This window comes from Cornus florida, unplaced genomic scaffold (assembly GCF_030987335.1).
Source record: "Cornus florida cultivar Cherokee Brave unplaced genomic scaffold, ASM3098733v1 CherokeeBrave_3.0.0_Hap2_Chr07, whole genome shotgun sequence".
Lineage (NCBI taxonomy): Eukaryota > Viridiplantae > Streptophyta > Magnoliopsida > Cornales > Cornaceae > Cornus > Cornus florida.
In genome coordinates, this window is record NW_026775577.1 from 52,027,239 (window position 1) to 52,048,692 (window position 21,454).

The following is a 21,454-nucleotide window of genomic DNA, read 5'->3' on the forward strand; positions in this document are numbered from 1 at the left end:
GAAATGAATTTTCATTATGTTAATCTGCGACACATTTTGGGCTTGTAGAGGTTCCACAATAAAGTAACATTTTATTTGAGGTATTCAGAGATTGACTTGAATTTTCTGTGTGTTTTCTCTCTCTCTCTTTTCAAAATTATATGGATGTGTATTCTAGGTATATTGTACAATGTTTTACTAACTACAAATGCTATACTAGAGCCAAAGAACAAAGAGTTATTTGTTTATTTCTTGTCAATAAAATTATAATAAAAAAAAGAACAAAACAAAAAAAACACCTGAGTCAAGTGTCCCATGATTTTTCATAAATTCTCATAATGATTTTTATGCCTTTCGTAGTTTTTGAATCAGTAACTTAAAAATTGATAATTGATTTCAAAATAGTGTAACTTTTGGTTCCGTTTGTTTGGGCGTAAAATATTTTTTAGAAAATATTTTTTTATTTTTTGGTGTTTGGTTATCGTAAAATATTTACGAAGAAAAAATATATTAAAATTTAACAAAAATAATTTATCCATAAATTTTCGGCAAGTTATTTTACATGCCCCACCCAATGGACTCGACCTCAACCTCGACGTAAACCTTTGTCAAATACTGACAAAGTAAAAATAAAAAAATATTTTACCCGAAAAAAAAAAAAAAAAAAATATTTTTCGTCGAAACAAACGGAATTAATGAAGTCTCCAAATATAGAACATAAAAGAGTTTCGAATACAATTGATCAAGTGTTTTTCAATTGTAATGCCAACTCTTTTGTAATCTCATTTCTTTGTTACAATTATTTTATTTATGTTTTGGGGGATAATAAACAAATGAATATTTAAGAAACTACCCATAACTTATGCCACCAACAACAAAATTATATAAAAAAAGCATTGAAAGAGAAAAAAGGAACTTACACTTGGTTTGTTATAATTGTTGCCCTGAGCTCTCTCCTTCAACTTCATCCTCATTTGTTTCATCATCTAGCAATTGATATCAAAATGGAAAGCATTAGCTGAGTCATTCCTTATAGAAATTCAAGGACAAATTTTCATACAAATAATAAAAATACATAGTTGACTACTACTATCCTCAGAAAATAAAACTGATAGTCTTTATCATATTTCTTATTAGAATTTTATCAACTCCATATTTACCTCTTGGCCGTTGCCATTCCATGATTAATTTGTTGCTCTGCAAACCATGATTAATTTGTTGCTCATGGGACTTGTGAATATGATGACCAATTATTGTGAATTGGGTGAGACTTGTTGTTGCAATTGAGAGTGAGAATAAATATCTCACACTGTTGCAAAAACCAACTTTTAGACCTGTTTGGTTGTTGAAGACCATAAATCCCTGTCTTACTATGCCATTAAGTCTTTCACGGTTGAAGGCTACTACAGCTTCTAATGAATAACAATAATACATTTTGAGTTCTTCAACAGCCTCAAACCTCTGTAGGAGGTTAGGAGGAAAATGTAATAATTTGCTGCTCCGAGTTACCTCTTAGTTTATGTCTCTTAGTTTTGTAGAGGAGCTTGCTGGAAGCTGAGAATTCCAAATTTGTTCAAAGAGGCTCCCATCAGAGAGTATCAGTTTCTCCAACATTGGAAATGCAACCCGCAGAAAAATCACTCAGTACGCCCATGCATATATACATATTTCCATCAAATAAAGATAACACTATTGAAATCCATTCCCAAATTAAAGATGCAAGGCTTGACTCTTCATTATTTTAAATACCTCGGGTTTGGTTTGGCTCGCCTCGTCTAATAAAAACAGCCAAGATATATTCAGTGTTCGGCCTTGATTTTCGCACTGTGTTCAAGATCACTTTGGCTCGTGCCTACGTTTCATGAACGTTCCATGAGCTTAAAGAGTTGAGCTTAACAATTTTCGGAATTGGCTCGTTTATTTAAGAACGTACCTTGCGGTTGAATAGAGTTTGTATTTGGCGAATGCCTCCTTCCGATGATTCTTCTACTTCAGAACCACAGTAGCAAAAACTTTTCGAGCTTGGCAACTCTTCAAGTGACATTAACTTCAACCGAGTGAACGCGGCAATCTCATCACTTGCTCCTGCTTCTTTTCGTTGTCCTATTTCGAATCCGATTATCTTTTTCAGCTTCTCACAATCTCTTACAACTAATTCTTGGAGATACTGAAAGGAATTTTCCACTTCTTGGACGGGGAGTGATTGCTTGTATCATATAGCTGTAATGCTATTTAATTTTGCAATGAACAATTTCTCGAAGACAGGAAGAGTAACATGTGGTTCATTACATTAAATTTTGTTTATTACATATGCATATATTGTTTCCCTTCTAGGTCTTTTCAACCCAATTCACAATAATAGTTTTGAACACATAGATCAATTCCGACATTCTTTAAGAAAGAAGATAGTACTAGGGGTGGCAAAATGAGTCAAGAACCATCAATCCGCCCATATCCGCTCATTTTTTTAATGATTATGGGTGAACAATATTTAATTTGAGGGTCAAGAAAGGTTGTGTAATTTTTAACCACTTAATTTGAGGGTCAAGATGGGTTGACCATATTCAACCCATATTTCACCCATCACATAATAAACACACAACATACATCTATAAATCTATTTTATATTGTACTCAACTCATTTCTTTCTCTAAAATTCTCTCACTCACAATCCTCTCTCTCTAAATTTGTCTTTTATCAATCCCTTCTATTTAAGTTTCTCTCTCTAGAAACTTCTTCTTAAAAAAACAAATAATTAAAAAATAATTTTAAATAATTAAAATAAAAAATTTTAAAACCTTCCGAAAAAAATAGTAAAAAAATAATTAAATAATTTAAAAATGCAAAATAATTTAAAAATTTTTATGAATCACTATATCCAAGATCATAAAATTTCAATGTATTGTTGTATTTGATAAATTTCAAAACTAAACATTCAAACTAATCACCATTCTTTTTTTTCTTCTTGATGTTTGCGGATAAAAAATAAAAATAAAAAAACCACGTTGTTTTATTGTTTTCTTCTTAATGTCTTTCTTTCAATAACCTTTTATATTTTTATGTTTATCCCTATATTTAATCCTCTTATTTTTGTGATATTATCTTTCTTTTTTAATTGCTGTGAAAACTGCTCCAATCTGCACCAACTCAATGTATTAAAAAAATAAAAATTTGCAAATTGCACAATATTATGATTTTTTTTTTTCAAGGGTAAGAAAACGTTATTTTATTTATTTTTTTTAATGTTCACTTTCCTATTTGCACTTATCTCTAAAATTTTCTAACCTAAAAGAAGAGCTAATCGATACACCAAGAGAACGCACTTAATAGGATTACTCTTTTAATTTTTTACTGATTTGATTTTAATATATATCTGAAATGGTTGGACTGATTTGTAATTTTGTATCTGGTTCATATATGAGCTCTGCAGTATATTTCTGGAACAGTTGACTGATTTTGTCGTCTAGCTTATTTTATAATTTAAAAAGAAATACTTTTAAATTATTTTATAATTACTAATGTAATGTGTTCTACCTCTCAATATAAATGCATATTACCTCTACAGTTAAAGTTTTATTTTATTTTTGAATTAATTAAGTTGCGTTTTCTTAAGACACACATAGTGAATAATCAAATATATAATATATGTTAAATCATGTTAACATTTAATAAAAAAATTTTTAAAAAAATAATAATTAAAAATAATAATTAATAAATTCACGGGTCATAACGGGTTGACCCTACTCATTTCAATCGGCTTATTTTTAATCCGTTCTGAACGAGTTGAATATGGATCATGTCCTATGTTGACTCGTCCATTTTTAATACAACCCAAACTCAACCCGCCCATTTGCCATCCCAAGAGATGCTCTACTTTTTATCATCAACAACCATAGCACAACTTGAGATTTCTGTACAGTTTTTTTTTTTTTTACCAGGAAACAATAGGAATTGAGCCATAATTAAGAAATGTCTAATTCACACACTACACAAAATATAAATAAATAAATCAATTACAACAATAGTTTTATTAAATATCTTCCAAGTAAAAACTAACGTTTTTAGAAAGCAACATTTTATCCGATGGTTCTCCCTTTTGTGTTTTTGGGCTGCCTTTATTAGCTTTGTTTTTTTTCGGAAGGTATGCCTTTATTTAGCTTTGGTGGATGGAATTGCAGACAAGGAACATCTGTGAGTTGGTCTTTGCCTCAGTTTTTTGTTGTGTTAGGTGGCAACATCGAGGCCATTGATCATAGGTGAAATCAACATGGGCTTGGTGGGGACATGGAGTGGTAAGGGCAAGCCTTGGGTTAGGCTGGATCAAAATAAATCATGTCCGTTGGATTTGGGGACCATATGATCTATACATGACCAATCTCCACAGTCCACATTAAAGTATCATCGGCTTTGTCGACTGATTCCAATTTAATTGGGTATTTTATTTGGCAGCAACACAATATTCTCGCATTTAGAAATTCAGGAAAAAATTATTTCATTTGATGATGATTATATTATTTTTTCTTTTTCTTTTACATGCTGATTCAAGAATCTTTGATCCTCTAATTATTTATATTTATATTTATATATATCTACTTATATACACACATCAACATTTTCCTTTTCCCAAAAAAAAAAAATGAATTTGGTATTTTAAAATAAGTATTAGGAGGATATTTTGGACCTGAATAATAGTTTTATATGTATATGTAATCATTTTGCTTAATTCAACCAAAATAAAAAATAAATTTGTTATTTAGTACTTTTAACCTTACTTAAATGTAGTTTTCCCTACATATTATATATTTTCTTTTTTTGATTAGCTTTCTTTTTATTGAATTAAAAATTAGATATTAATGTGTTTACTTCTCTAATTAGATTTTTTAATATTATATATTTTCTTCTTTAATTATATTTTCTTTTCAAATAATATAGTAGTTGGAAAAAGTTATTTGTTTAGTTAACAAAAATAATATACTCCGTACTAGTTAAAATTGAAAAGAAATAGAATTTAAAAATAAATAAATATATATACTGAAATATTATAAATTTCATTCTCTAATTATTTTTCCTTTTAATATAATATAATAATTGAAAAAAATTATTTTTTTAGTTAACAATAATAATATAGCAGTTAAAATTGAAAAAAGAAATTAATTAAAAACAATTAATATATGTACTAAAGCACAAGATTGTACTTTTAATAATAAGTATAAATATAGATAGATATGATATAGGCATTTGCTTAACCTTTTAAAAAAATTGTTTACCTCAATTTGTATCAAAATTGTTTATCCATTTTTGTTGTTAATTTTGGTTTTCAAAATTTAAACGGATTAATAGCTCGACAATAGAGATGAAATATATATATATATTCAGAACTTTCAAACATGAAATCTGAGTAAAAGTTTTTTATTTTTCATTATATATATACATACCTTGCCATTGAAGAGAGCTTGTATTTCGGAAATGCCTTCCTCCGATATTTCTTCTTCTTCATAATCACAACTATTGCATAAACTTTTCAAGCTTGACAACTCATCAAGAATCAAAATCTTTAACTTAGTGAACATGACAATCACATGACTTGTGTCTGCTTCTTGGATTGAGAGTAATTGTTTGTCCCATATAATTGTAATGCTATTTAATTTTCTAATGGTCAATTTCTCCAAAACGGGAAGAGTAACCTGTGGTTCATTACATTAAATTTTGTTCATTACATATGCACATATCGTTTTCCTTCTAGGTCTTTTCAATCCAATTCACGATAATATTTTTGAACACATAGATCAATTCCGACATTCTTTTAAAAAGAAGATACTCTACTATTTGTCATCAACAACCATAGCACAACTTGAGATTTCAATACAGTGTTTTTTTTTACGAGGAAACAATAGGAATTGAGCCATAATTAAAGAGATGTCTAATTCACACACTACACAAAATATAAATAAATAAATAAATCAATTACAACAATAGTTTTATTAAATATCTTCCAAGTAGAATCCATCTCTTTTTCCAATCCACTTCGTCTACCATAAAAACTAACGTTTTTACAAAGCAACATTTTATCTGATGGTTCTCCCTTTTGTGTTTTTGGGCTGCCTTTTGGTGGATGGAATTACAGAGGACAAGGAAGATCTGTGAGTTGGGTTCTTTGCCTCAGTTTTTTGTTGTGTTAGGTGGCAACATCGAGTCCATTGATCATAGGTGAAATCAACATGGGCTTGGTGGGGACATGGAGTGGTAAGGGCAAGCCTTGGGTTAGGCTTGATCAAAATAGATCATGTCCGTTGGATTTGGGGACCATATGATCTATCCTTGACCAATCCCCACAGTCCACATTAAAGCATCATCGGCTTTGTCGACTGATTCCAATTTAATTGGGTATTTTATTTGTCAGCAACACAATATTCTCTCATTTAGAAATTCAGGAAAAAATTATTTCATTTGATGATGGTTATATTATTTTTTAATTTTCTTTTACATGCTGATTCAAGAATCTTTGATAGTCCTCTAATTATTTACATTTATATATATCTACATATATACACATCAACATTTTCCTTTTCCAAAAAAAAAAAAGAATTTGGTGGGTTTCTAAAAATTTTTTGAGTGAAGGAATTATCGAATTTAAGAAGAATAATTTGGTATTTTAAAATAAGTGTTTGAAGGATATCATATCTTGGACCTGAATAATAGTTTTATATGTATATGTAACTATTTTGCTTAATTCAACCAAAATAAAAAATAAAATTTTAAAATAAACCAATTTGTTATTTAGTACTTTTAACCTTTACTTAAATGTAGTTTTCCCTACATATTATATATTTTCTTCTTTGATTAGCTTTCTTTTTATTGAATTTTATATATTAATGTGTTTACTTCTCTTATTAGATTTTTTAATATTATATATTTTCTTCTTTAATTATATTTTCTTTTCATATAATATAGTAGTTGGAAAAATTTATTGTTTAGTTAACAACAATATAATATACTCCATACTAGTTAAAATTGAAAAGAAATCGAATTTAAAAATAAATTAATATATATATATATATATATATATATATATATACTGAAATATTATAAATTTCATTCTCTAATTATATTTCCTCTTAATAAAAATATAATAATTGAAAAAAAAAATTATTATTTTTAGTTAACAATAATAATATAGCGTTTAAAATTGAAAAAAAAAAATTAATTAAAAATTAATTAATATATGTCCTAAAACACAATAATGTACTTTTAATAATAAGTATAGATATAGATAGATATGATATAGGCATTTGCTTAACCTTTTAAAAAAATTGTTTACCTTAATTTGTATCAAAATTGTTTATCCATTTTTGTAGTTAATTTCACACAAAAATATAAATAAATAATTCAATTACTCTCATTAAATATCTTTCAATAAATAATTCAATTACTCTCATTAAATATCTTCCAAGTAGAGTCCATCTTATTTTCAATATACTTCGTCTACCATCCAAACCCCACAGTTAGATTAAGGCAGCGAGGGCTTTAAAAAAAAAAAAATCATAATAATAATAATAATAATAATCATTTCCCAAAACATTTAAATAGCAAAGCAAAATTTTTTCTGGACTCTTGATTATCTGATGGGCCTGTTACTGGGCTTTCTTTCTTTTCGGTCTTAAGGTTCTCCCTTTTGTGTTTTGGGCTGCCTTTATCAGCTTGGGTGTGTATGGCCTCTTTTTGCAAAGCCACCTCTATGGCCAGCACGTATTCTTGCCGTCCCCACCCACACACACACGCACTAGTAAAACGCACATGCGACCGTGATGAAAAGTTATATTATAATTATAATTTTAAAAAATTATATAAAAATTATCAAAATAAATTTACTTTTCAAATAATTGATCAATAACTTGTTAAAAGAAAACATAATGTACCTGTAATAAAAATAAAGAATTTGAACCATGTTGCGAAACAGATCAATCAAAATAAAGTAAAAGATATTTTTTCAAAAATAAATGATGACATGACATAATTAAACAAACACAAAAATAAAAAATAAAAAATTAACTTGATTAATGCAATTCAAAGAATAAAACATAATTAAACAAAAAAGAAAACTCAACATGATTAATGCAATTCAAAGAATAATGTGACTATAATAAAACAAAGAACTTTGAACCATGCTGTGAAACTGATCAATCAAAATAAATTAAAAATAAAGAATTTTGAACTATCATGCGTTATATCACCTGTTCGCTAGATCTCAATTTTTCGTATATAAATGTAACTAATGTATCTCACCACAGCATTATAATAAAACATACGAATAATTTTATTATAATATTATAATGTAATTCAATTAGCATGATTAATTCAATTCAAAGAATAAAACATAATTAAAGAAAAAAAAAATTAACATAATTAATGCAATTCAAAGGATAATGTTCCAACCAAAGGGTCAGTGGCCTAGCGGTATCAATCTCTTACTTTCTAAATGAAGGTCAGGAGTTCAAGTCTCAGGAGAGACAAGTGTGTGTGATTACCAATTAAATAATAATAATGTACTTTTAATAAAACAAAGAATATAAGTAACTTTTAATAAATAAATACTGAAATTTTGTAATTCATAGAAAATATTTTATTTTAATTCATTTTATTTATAAAAACTCTTTTATTTTAATTCATTTTATATCAAATATATTTTTATATTAATAAATAAATACTGAAACTCTTTCATAAAAACTCCTTTATTTTAATTCATTTTATTTATAGAAACTCTTTTCTTTTAATTCATTTTATTTATAGAAACTCTTTTCTTTTAATTCATTTTATATCAATTAATAAATATATTTTTATATTAATAAATAAATACTGAAACACTGCAATATTGAAACTATTTACACATAGATATATATATATATACATTTGCTTAACCTCTAAAAAAAATTTGTCCGGGAAAGTAAGGTCCTAACCAAAGATTGTTAATTCATCTTTGTTGTTAATTTTGGTTTTCAAAACTCAATTGGATTAATATGTCTACAAATAATTTCAAGAAATCACAGAATATATATATATAGAGAGAGAGAGAGAGAGAGTGAGCATACCTTTTCATTAAATAGAGCTTGTTCAACGGTGGAAGGGTTGCACTCTGTAGTTAATGTCTTTTTCATATTGGAATAGATGCTTCTGAGATTCGCCAAATTCACTAACCACAATTTTTTTAACTGACCAAAAAAAACTTTATCCATGACGTCCTCATCACCTCCAACTATTTCTTCCAACATTTCACAATTGCTAATTTTGAGCTCCTGCAGATTTGAAAGACCTCTTGCGGTGGAAGGAGAAAAGAGATACTTGATTGATCTACATTCGCCAACTTCTAGTATGCTGAGTTTACCAAAAGAACCCAATGGGCATGGTGTATGAGGTTTTCCTAGTAGATATTCCACGTCATCACAATTCTCAACTTTATGAGACTCCAAGTCTAAAAACCAGTCTCTGTCTATGTTGTGAAGCACCTTCTTTGCGCCTTCCGAATTAAGCAAAAATAGTACTTCTAACATTCTTCATCAAAACATTGAACTCAATTTTCCAAGGAACATTCTTGAGTCCCAAGATCTTTGTTTCCGTGTATTTACGATTGCACCTCCAATCATCATCCCCAATCCAAATATGAAATGTTGTCAACGATTGAAAGCTGGGAAGGTCATTCTTAGGCAATAAGATGACCGGATAGATGTGATAGGATGGCCGACTGAAATATTTCAAATCTCAACGAAAGGTACAATTCCTCTAGGCCGGATAGATGTGATAGGATGGCCGACTGAAATATTTCAGCCATCTCACAATTACATTTTCTCAAATCCAACTAATGCCGACGATATAACTGTCCTACTTCATCAACCATCAGTTTATGTTGGAAATCCTCATCAATACTTAGAATATCAAGGATTTTAAAATTCTTGAGGAAAGATAGATCCACCAACTTATAGTAGTGCAGACGCAACATCCGAAGATTAACCAAATTTGAAAGTGATGATTGTAATAGATTTATTCTATACAAATTCAAAACTTCAAGATTTTCTACCCATTCAAAAAAGTTACTAGGGAGTTCTAGTAATTGTGATCCACCAGATGTGTTGCATCCCAACACTAGGGTGCGTAGTTCTCAGCAAACTAATTGATCCAGAAGCCGAGTAACATTGTGGGAAGTCCTTAATGATATTGTTGTGCAACATCTATAATCATCTTTTTCGAGCCAAACATTGATAGCATCTTTTACGAAAAACACATTCGGATCTTTTGATGCAATTGAAATAGCAACATCTCGAATTACGTCATGCATTTTGACTGAATTTTTATCTTTACCTTCCAACAATAAATTAGAATTCTTGAAGATATTAACCAACGTTTTTGCTCTATCTCTTTTCTTTTTCATTGTATCCGAGCCTCGAAGAAACCCTGTTTCCACTCCATACTTTACCAAATCATCAATATAAATCTTGCAACCCTGGCTATTATCTATATCATCTGGAATTCCGATTTTCTTCAGTGTGATCTGATCACCCCAAAGGTCATCCAATATCACAAGGATTTTTCTCCCGTTCTTCAATCTATTGCGTAGTTCAGCAGCTCTCCCTTCTTCACTCTTTTTTTTTAGTTCCAAATTTAAACAATCTGCAAGTTTTTCTTGGATTTTCGTCAGATCCGGATTCTGAGAGAAAACTGCCTTTTTCAGCTTGTTTTCCAACTTCTTCCACCATTGTAGTCTTTCCAACACCAGGCATTCCATATATTCCAAATTTGTAATTACTGTCATCTTTCATCGCCTCCATGATCTTGTTAAAAACTGAATTTCTGGATTCAAATTGCTCAAAATTTGTGGAGGAGACATTCCAAATACCAGTGAGATGAGGAGTACGTGCATGTGTCTCAAACTTACCTTCATCTTTTAGGCCAGTAACAACCAAACTCTTCTTTTTTCCTTCCCTACCTAGCTGATGCCTCGAGCAAACATCAAGACAACAGAGGTTCTGTCTGTCTTGCAATAACTTCTTCACTTCTTCAAACGTGATCAACGACCTCTCTACTTTCTCAAGCCACTTCGAAACATCTTCCTCCACTACCATCCCATTGTCCTTGGCCATTTCGACATCGTCTTGGACCCTCTTCATACAAGCTCTGAGATTCTCAACTTCAACTTCAAAACTCTTGATGTTGTGTTTGTAGTGAAACACATAACCAATTTGACGCCGAGTGGATGTGAACAAAAGCTCTATCATTGGCTCTAACATTTTTCCCACAATAGTATCAACAACATCCATTTTCAACCCACTGGCTATCTACCCTTTTTTTTCTTTTTTGGGGGGTGGAAATGATATAATGAAGAGTTCTAACACAGGAAGTCTGATTTTAATTGAGAAACAGGAGAAAGGAAAGTACAGAAAAGTGAAGATTCTCAAGAGCAATAATGCTTACTCAAATTTTCCAGAAAAGTCAAGAGGGTGAGACCTCGAGAGTAATAGATATTGCAGATTGAGAGGTTTTTCTTTCTTTTTTTTTTCGGTAATTGCAGATTGAGAGGTTTGAGTTCACAGACAGACAGAGTGCGCCAAATTCAAGAAAGATTAGAAGCAAACATAAAAGGAAGGAAATTTTTTTTTTTGAAGGAGATGATGCCGTTTTTTTTTTTTTTTTTTTTTTTTTTTTCTAAAGGAAGCAATACAAAAGATATTACAAAACAATTGAGAAAAAGCTTACTCAAATTTTGCAAGAGGGTGAGAGTACGCAGATAGAGAGGTTTGAGTTCACAAATAGAGACAGAAATCGAAGGAGATGATGCAGTACAAAAGTTTTTTTTTTTTTTTTTTTTTTTTTTTTTTTTTTTTTTTTTTTTATAAGCAAGAAATACAAAAGATATTACGAAACAAATTGCAGCAAATATTGTTTTTGAAATTAAGAAAGCAATAGAAAAGATAATACCTCTAGCTTATGGATTTTGTTGGACGGAGCTAGTAAGCGTTTCAAATCCAGCAATAACAGACACACCAAGTTGGATTTTCTGAGTGAGAAACAAGCTAGAGAGAAGTGAAGGTAATTGCAAAAGAACAGAGATGCAAATTCAGATTTAAGAGAAAACCGAGGAAGATCGGAAGAAATGGCAAGGGGGTATTTTCAAGTAGAATATGGTGATAGAGCAGATTTTGCGAGCTTGGAGATGGCGAGAAGAGAATGAGACGTAAATGAAAAACAAATGTAAGCAACAAAGGTTTTACCAACAAAAAAACCACGAATGTAATTGAAATAACCTTTTCGAAGTTTAGTCAATATACACTAAATGTCCCTTGTGTAACTAGGTTGTACTTTCTCTATACCAAAGTAAAGGTCATATTTTTTTTTTTTGTACCAAAATAATTTTTTAAATTTTAAACTTAAATATTCTAAACTTAAAAGAGTAATTTAGTAACTTTTTAAAAAGATACATAAGCATTTTTGTTGTTCACTATGCTTGACAGTTAATAAAGAGGAGATATGTGTGACATCTACATTTTTATTTTTTTTATCATTAGACTGCAACCAATCGTAGCTATTAGTAAGAGTCCTTAAATTATTACTTTTTTATTGTATATTATTATTATTATTTAGCAATATTGTATATTATTAGACTTTTTCATTTTCCAATATTATTAGACTCCTTGAACCAATCATAGCTATTTAATGTTTGATTCATTCTAAAATTTCACTTTGTATCAAAATTCTTAATTTTATCCTTGTCTATTGTTTTTTTTTTCCTCCTCCCCTTCTTCTTCCACGATTTTATTGAATATATTTTTAACTAATAATTTAAAATAATCAAATTTTAAATTATTTAAAATAATCAAAAATTATACAATAGTGAAAAAAAAAAAAAAAAAAAATGTATTCACCTGATTCAAATTATAATCCAATGTGTGAGCCGCCCCTATTGTCAAAGAGTTTCTGTGACAACCCGATTTTTAGGACTTGATTTTATTTTTATTTTGTTCACGGTCGGTTGGTTACTTTTTGCCCTCTGTGTTTCATTTGACTAAAGTGGTTTGATGTTTATCACAAAGTTATCCCCATATATATATATATATATATATATATATAGGAAAGGCACGTGCGATGCACGTGGTGAATATTTTGTAACTTATAAAAATTTTGTCTTCATATTGATTAATAAAAATTTATTTTATATTAATAATTAAATACTGAAATATTTTGAAATTGGTGATAGAGTTTAAGTTTCGTAAATTAATAAATTTTTTATGTTTTTATATTAATACTGAAATATGTATATTTTATTTTTTATTAAATAATAATTTTTTATTTTAATAGTGAAATATTTGAGTTTTTCAAAGTAACAAATTTTTTTAGATAATTTGAATTTTATTATGTAATTTGTAATTTGAATTTTATTAGATAATTTGAAATTTAGTATAATTTTTAATTTATAATAGAAATTCAATTATATTAATTTTTAATTAAATTTTAAAATAGAAATTCAATTATACTAATTATACAATAGATTGAAATTGATATAAAAATTTATTATATGGAATTTGTGGTTTTTGGAAGACCCTAGGTTATATTTTATTTTCTTTAAATATGTAGTTTGAGGTAGAATTTTATAGAAATTATTTTATTTTATTAAGATATATCTTTGTAAAATTAGATTTTCTTTTATTAAAAAACTCATAAAAAATAGATAAATACAAGGGTTATATACTTATACGTGATAGAGTTCTCTTTTGTATTAATTAATGAATATTTTTTATATTAAAAAATAAATACTGAAATGTTTAAATTTTTTAACATTTATATTTTATTTATATGTATTATTATATTATTATATATTTTCTTTAAATATATTCTTGTCTAATGTGATAAAGTTATAGAAATTATTTTTTTTTCTTTAAATATATCCTTATTTAATTAGATTTTATTTTATTAGAAAACTTATAATAAATAGATGAATACAGGTTATATGTGATAGAGTTTTAAAGAAAATAAAATACTTAATTTGTGTTAAATTTTGGTAATTTTTGTTAGAGTTTTATAAAAACTATTTTAAATATATCCTTATCTAATGTGATAGAGTTTCATTGCAAATAAAATAGGTAATTTGTGGTACAATTTTATATAAATTATTTATTTTCTTTAAACATATATATCCTTGTCTAATTATATTTTTTTTATTAAAAAACTCATAATAAAAGATAATTTGTCGTAGAGTTTTAGAAAAATTATTTTATTTTTATACCAATTATTAAATATTTTTTATATTAATAATTCTTGTCTAGTTATATTATATTTTATTAAAAAATTCATAATAAATACATAAATAGGTAATTTTTATTAGAATTTATATAAACACTTTTAAAAATATATTTTATTTTCTTTAAATATATCGTTGTCTAATTAGATTTCTTTCATCAAAAAACTCACAATAAATAGATAAAAACAAGTTATATGTGATAGAGTTTTAAAGAAAATAAAATAGATAATTTGTGATAGAGTTTTATAGAAATTATTATATTTTCTGTAAATCTATTTATAATAAATAAGCAAATAGGTAATTTGTGCTACAGTTTAATAGAAACTTTTTAAAAAACAATTTTTGTATCAATTAATAAATATTTTTTTATATTAATAATTCTTGTCTAATTAAATTTCCTTTTATTAAAAAACTCATAATAAATAAGTAATTTGTGTTAAAGTTTATAGAAACTCTTTTCAAACCTCTTTTTATATTAGTTAATAAATATTTTTTTATCTTAATAATGCTTGTCTAATTAGATTTTCTTTTATTAAAAAAAGTCATAATAAATAGATAAATAGGTAATTTGTGATATAATTTTATAGAAACTCTTTAAAAACTCTTTTAATAAATAATTATTTATATTAATAATACTTGTCTAATTAGATCTCCTTTTATTAAAAAAAAAAAAAAAACACTTAATAAATATATAAATAGAAAATTTGAGTTAAAATTTTATAGAAACTCTTTAAATATTATATCTTTGTCTATTGTGATAGAGTTTCATTGAAAATAAAATTTGTGATTTGTGATAGAGTTTTATAAAAATTATTTTATTTTCTTTAAATATATCCTTGTTTAATTAAATTTAATTTTGTCAAGAAACTCATAATAAAAGTTAATTTATGGTAGAGTTTTAGAAAAATTATTTTATTTTATATATCAATTAATAAATATTTTTTATATTAATAATTCTATTCTAATTACATTTTCTTTTATTAAAAAATTCATAATAATAAATAAATAAATAGATTAACTTAAATTTTATTAGATAGATTTTAGAGTTTGATTGACATTTTTTTTTATTTATAAAAACTCTTTGCATATCAGTTAATAAATAATTTTTTATAAAAATAGATAGTTAAATACTGAAACTCTTTGCACATGTAATAATACTATAGATAAAAAAAAAAAAAATTTATGTCAATTAATAAATATTTTTTTATATAAATAAATAAATATTTAAACACCTTTGCACAACTTTTGTATTTTACTCAGAAAATTAGGTTTTCTTTTATTAAAAAATTCATAATAATAAATAGGTTAATATGAATTTTATTAGGTAGATTTTAGAGTTTTATAGAAGTTTTTTTTCTATAAAAACTCTTTTCATATCAATTAATAAATATTTTTTTATATAAATAAATAAATACTGAAATACTGAAACTCATTCCACATTTAATAAATATTTTTTAAATATATAAATAAATACTGAAACTTTATATTTTCTTTCATTAAAAAATATATAATAATAAATAGATAAATAGGTTAATTTGAAATTTATTAGGTAGATTTTAGAGTTTTATATACTTTTTTTTTTCTTTTATTTATTTTTTTTATAAAACTTTTTTCATATCAATTAATAAATATTTTATATATAAATAAATAAATACTGAAACTCTTTGCACATTTAATATTTTATTTTCTTTAAATATATCCTTGTCTAATTAAATTAAATTTTATTAAGAAACTCATAATAAAAGTTAATTTATGATAGAGTGTTAGAAAAATTATTTTATTTTATATATCAATTAATAAGTATTTTTTATATTAATAATTCTTGTCTAATTCAATTTTCTTTTATTATAAAATTCATAATAATAAATAGGTTAATTTAAATTTTATTAGATAGATTTTGGAGTCTGATAGAGTGTTTTTATTTTTTATTTTTAAAATACTTTTCATATCAATTAATAAATATATATTTTTATAAATAGATACTTAAATACTGAAACTCTTTACATTTAATAGTAGTATAGACAAAATCTTTTTTTATATTAATTAATAAATATTTTTTTATATAATTAAATAAATACTGAAACACTTTGGTAGAACTTTGTATTTTACTCTGAAAATTAGATTTTCTTTTACTAAAAATTTGTAATTTGTATACGTGTTAGAGTATTATAGAAAATATTTTTAAACTCTTTTTACATAAATTAATAAATATTTTTATATTTTAATAATTCCTATCTAATTAGATTAGCTTTTATTAAAAAAAAAAAAAAAACTCATAATAAAAGGTAATTTGTGGTAGAATTTTAGAAAAATTATTTTATTTTTTATATCAATTGAAAATATTTTTATATTAATAATTCTTGTCTACTTAGATTTTCTTTTATTAAAAAACTTATAATAAACAAATAGGTAATTTGTGTTAGAGTTTAATATAAACTCTTTTAAAAACTCTTTTTATATCAATTAATATATAATTTTTATTTTAATAATTATTGTCTAATTACATTTAGTTTGATTAAAAAAAACTAATAATAAATAGATAAATAGGTAATTTGTGTTATAATTTTTTAAAAACTCTTTTAAAACCTCTTTTTGTATTAGTTAATAAATAATTTTTTATATTAATAATACCTGTTTAATTAGGTTTCTTTTTATTAAAAAACTCATAATAAATAGATAAACAGGTAATTTGTATTAGAGTTTTATAGAAACTCTGTTGATAGAGTTTTATGAAAAATAAACTAGGTAATTTGTAATAGAATTTTATAGAAATTATTTTATTTTCTTTAAATATATACTTGTCTAATTGGATTTAATTTTCTTAAGAAACTCATAGTAGAGTTATATAAAAATTATTTTCTTTTATATATCAATTAATAAATATTTTTTATTTTAATAATTCTTGTTCAATTAGATTTATTTTATTAAAAAATTGATAATAATAAATAGATAAATAGGTTAATTTAAATTTTATTATGTAGATTTTAGTGTTTTATCATATTATTTAATAAATATTTTTTTACATAAATAAATAAATACTGAAACTCTTTACACATCTAACAATAGTATAGATAAAAACTCTTTTTATATCAATTAATAAATAAAACTCTTTGACAGAGTTTCTGTATTTTACTCTGTAATTCAACTCTTTTTATATCAATTAATAAATATTTTTTTATATAAATAAATAACATACTGAAACTCTTTGGCAAAACTTCTTTATTTTACTGTGAAATTCTAAATTTCTAGAATTCTCAATTTCTGTACCCCTTCCTCCTTCCTCCTTGCCTCTATTTATAGGTTTCTTGGATGAATAGGATAATGACATGTGTTCTTTTCTGATAATGACATAATCATAATTGGGTCGGGCCAGTTATATTGTAATAATTATTCATAAAAAATAACTAAAAATAAGAGTTTTATATAGAATATGATTGATTTTATTAGGTAATTTTTAGATTTTTATAAAAATTATAGTTATTCATAAAAAAAAACTAAAAATAAGAGTTTTATATAGAATGTGATTGGTTTTATTAGGTAATTTAGATTTTCCTTTATTAAAAAACTTGTAATAAATAAATAAATAGGTAATTTGTGTTAGAGTTTAATATAAACTCTTTTAAAAACTCTTTTTATATCAATTAATAAATATTTTTTATTTTAATAATTCTTGTCTAATTAAATTTACTTTTAGTAAAAAAAACTCAAATTAAATAGATAAATAAGTAATTTGTGTTTTAAAAACTCTTTAAAAACCTCATTTTGTATCCGTTAATAAATAATTTTTATATATTCATAATACTTGTCTAATTAGGTTTCTTTTTATTAAAAAACTCATGATAAATTGGTAATTTGTGTTAGAATTTTATATAAATTCTTTAAATATATTTTTGTTGATAGAGTTTTATTGATAATAAAATATGTAATTTGTAATAGAGTTTTATTGAAATTATTTTATTTTCTTTAAATATATACTTGTCTAATTAGTTTTAATTTTATTAAGATACTCACAATATTTGTGGTAGAGTTTTATAAAAATTATTTTATTTTATATATCAATTGATAAATATTTTTTATATTAATAAATCTTGTCTAATTAAATTTTCTTTTATTAAAAATGGATAATAATAGATAGATAAATAGGTTAATTTAAATTTTATTATGTAGATTGTATTGCTTTATAGATTTTTTTTTTTTTTTTGGTTTTAGTAAAAACTCTTTTCATATCATTTAATAAATATTTTTTTATATAAATAAATAATGAAACTCTTTATACATCTAATAATAATAAAGATAAAAACTCTTTTTATATCAATTAATAAATATTTTTTTATATAAAAAATGAATACTGAAAACTCTTGACAGAGCTTTTGTATTTTACTTTGAAATTCAACTCAATTAATAAATATTTTTTATATAAATAAATAAATTCTGAAACTCTTTGGCAAAGCTTTTGTATTTTATTCTGGAATTCTTGATTTCTAGAATTATCAATTTCTGTACCCCTTTCTCCTTCTTCCATGCCTATATTTATAGGCTTCTTGGATGAATAGGATGATGACATGTGTCCTTTTATGATAATGACATAATCATAATTGGGTTTGTGATAATCTATAAAAAAATAACTAAAAATAAGAGTTTTATATAGAATGTGATTGATTTTATTAGGTAATTTTTATAGTTTTATAGAAACTTTAATTATCCATAAAAAATAACTAAAAATAAGAGTTTTATATAGAATGTGATTGATTTTATTAGGTAATTTTTAAAGTTTTATAGAAACTATTTTTACAAAAACTATTTTTATATCAATTAATAAATATTTTTTGTATAAATAAATAAATACTGAAACACTTTGCACATTTAATAATAGTATGGATATAGATATGTGCAATGTGAGACTGAGATAAAAAAATATATATAAAAATAAAAATAAAAAAGAAGAAGAAGTGAGCAGTGGACTAAATTAGTGGTCAAGATAGTAATAATGTGATTGGCGGGTCCTATTATAGAGATATTTATTAATTAATGAGTTTATTTGATTTGTTGCATATTATATATATATATATATATATATATATATATATATATATATATATATATATATATTTTGTGTGTGGTGTGAAGTGGAAAGAAAGAGAACATGGATAATTTTATTTCAAATATTTTATTAATAATTATTTTATTCAAATTGTATATATATATTTTTGTTCAAAGATACATCTATTATTTTGTGAAGTTAATTTTTATAAAAAATTTTGAAATTCTTGTTATGGTTTTTTTATTAGGATTTTTCCGTCTCACTCCCTTCCAGTTTCAGGTACTGAGATGAACATGAATGGCTAGTTTCGGGCTTAGTGGAAGAGTTGGTGTTGAGAATTTAATTTATTTATTTAGAGATTTTGCATATTATTTGAGAAATTGGATTCTGTATCAATAAAATAATATTTTTATTTTTTATTTTTTTATTTATGATCCTGAGTGTATATTGAAGTATTTGAATTTTGATGAGATTGAGGAATTTTATTAGAATTTTTGAGTCGATTTAAATAAAGATTGTTAACATATTAAGATATTACTTTTATAATTTTTGCCTAAGACCTTAAATTATATTGAGCCATCTCTGGTTAATGTTTGGTGACACCAGCACCTTAAATTTGAAATTGGAGAAAATTTAAGTTATAATCGGTCGCATGGAATTTAAGCCTTGTAATTAAAATTGGAGAAAAACAACTCCAAAAATTAAATTCATTATTTTTGGAGAAAAACAACTCCAAAAATTAAATTCATTATTTTTTTCAAGTTCGTCAATTCTAATTATAAACCTCCAATTTCATACACCCAAACACGTTATTAGTACAAATTTTTAACTAAACTCATTACAATATCATATCCAAAGTACCAATTCAATACTCCCAAATACAATATTAATGGTACCAATTCATATCATATCGGTGAATTTTTTCACCCCCATCCCCGCCCTCATACCTGCGTAAAAATAAAAGATTGTCTGCTAAATTTTAAATTATTTCCACATGTTATATATAAATATATATATTTATATATCTAAAGGTATTTTTGTAAACTTGCAATATAAACCGGCCAGGCAGGATGTGTTTACCCTATCCCTGTCACCCTGAGATACCCCTCGGATCTGAGACACGGGTTGATCAGGCCCAGGCCCAAACCCGAGGGAATATCAAACAATTAATATTTTATAATGAACACGGAATACAAAATAAATTAAGAAATGAAATTAAAGCTGGAAGGAACTAAAAATAGAATCCGCAAAATATTATAATTATTAAAATCCATCAAACCCAAACTCCAAAACTCCATCAGTTTACAACTTGGGAATCTATCTCTAGTAGACCCCTATTAAACATCCAAACGGAAGATAGAACAACTGTAATAAACGTCCAGAAATAAAACTATAGAGAGAGCCCTACATCGTCGGAAGAGTGAATAGAGACCTCTGCTCAGCACGAACACGTCTAAGCCTGGAACTGTCGTGTACCTGAAAAATAGAAGTGAGTCAGGTCCACGCGCAAGTTCTATACTACTACAATCCAAACAGAGGCCCGATACGCATGCACATCCTAAACAATTCAACAATAGCTAATAGTCCGTAATTATATATATATAGTCACACTAAAGGACTCTCACTGGACTACAGGCCGGTTTCAACCTGAATAGAGGTAACATGCTAAAACGCACACGAAGTGGGCATATGTACCTATACCTAAACAGGGTACACCTCCAACCATCGTAGCCAGCTACACATCCCGATGCATATACGCTCCCTATCCATCGGTCCTGAGGCTCAAGCTCATACCGAGGCACCATAACAGTACATATATAAAATCCATCCAAAATCCCTGGTATTGCCGCTCAACAAGTAGTTGCCATGACAATACAAATCCACGGGACTTAACTTTTAGTTAATCCCATCCTTATTCCAAGTAGGTGGGTAATGGTATTGTTTTAAAAACCAAACCCATCCTTAGTATGCCACCGTCCCATACCGGTGCCTACTTTCCAATCCTCCAGTAGTCAATAATACCAATAAATCAAGTATATATCAACTAAATTCCAACATCCAACATTCAATGTTAGCAGTGATAAAATAAACATTGATAAACAGGGTTACAACAACAACATATACATGCCCAATTTAAGTTGTTCCCTTTAGTC

At 25.7% G+C, this 21,454-nt stretch overlaps 1 protein-coding gene across 1 annotated transcript in view; it reads right to left on the minus strand.

The window, feature by feature from the left end:
• Positions 1-393: 393 nt before the first annotated feature.
• LOC132267201 (uncharacterized) overlaps positions 394-21,454 on the minus strand; it is an 84,523-nt gene continuing 63,462 nt past the window's right edge. The window contains exon 2 of the mRNA XM_059768293.1: positions 394-965. Coding sequence (XP_059624276.1) covers positions 910-965 — 56 coding nt within the window. The 3' untranslated portion in view covers positions 394-909. The remainder of the gene's footprint in view (positions 966-21,454) is intronic.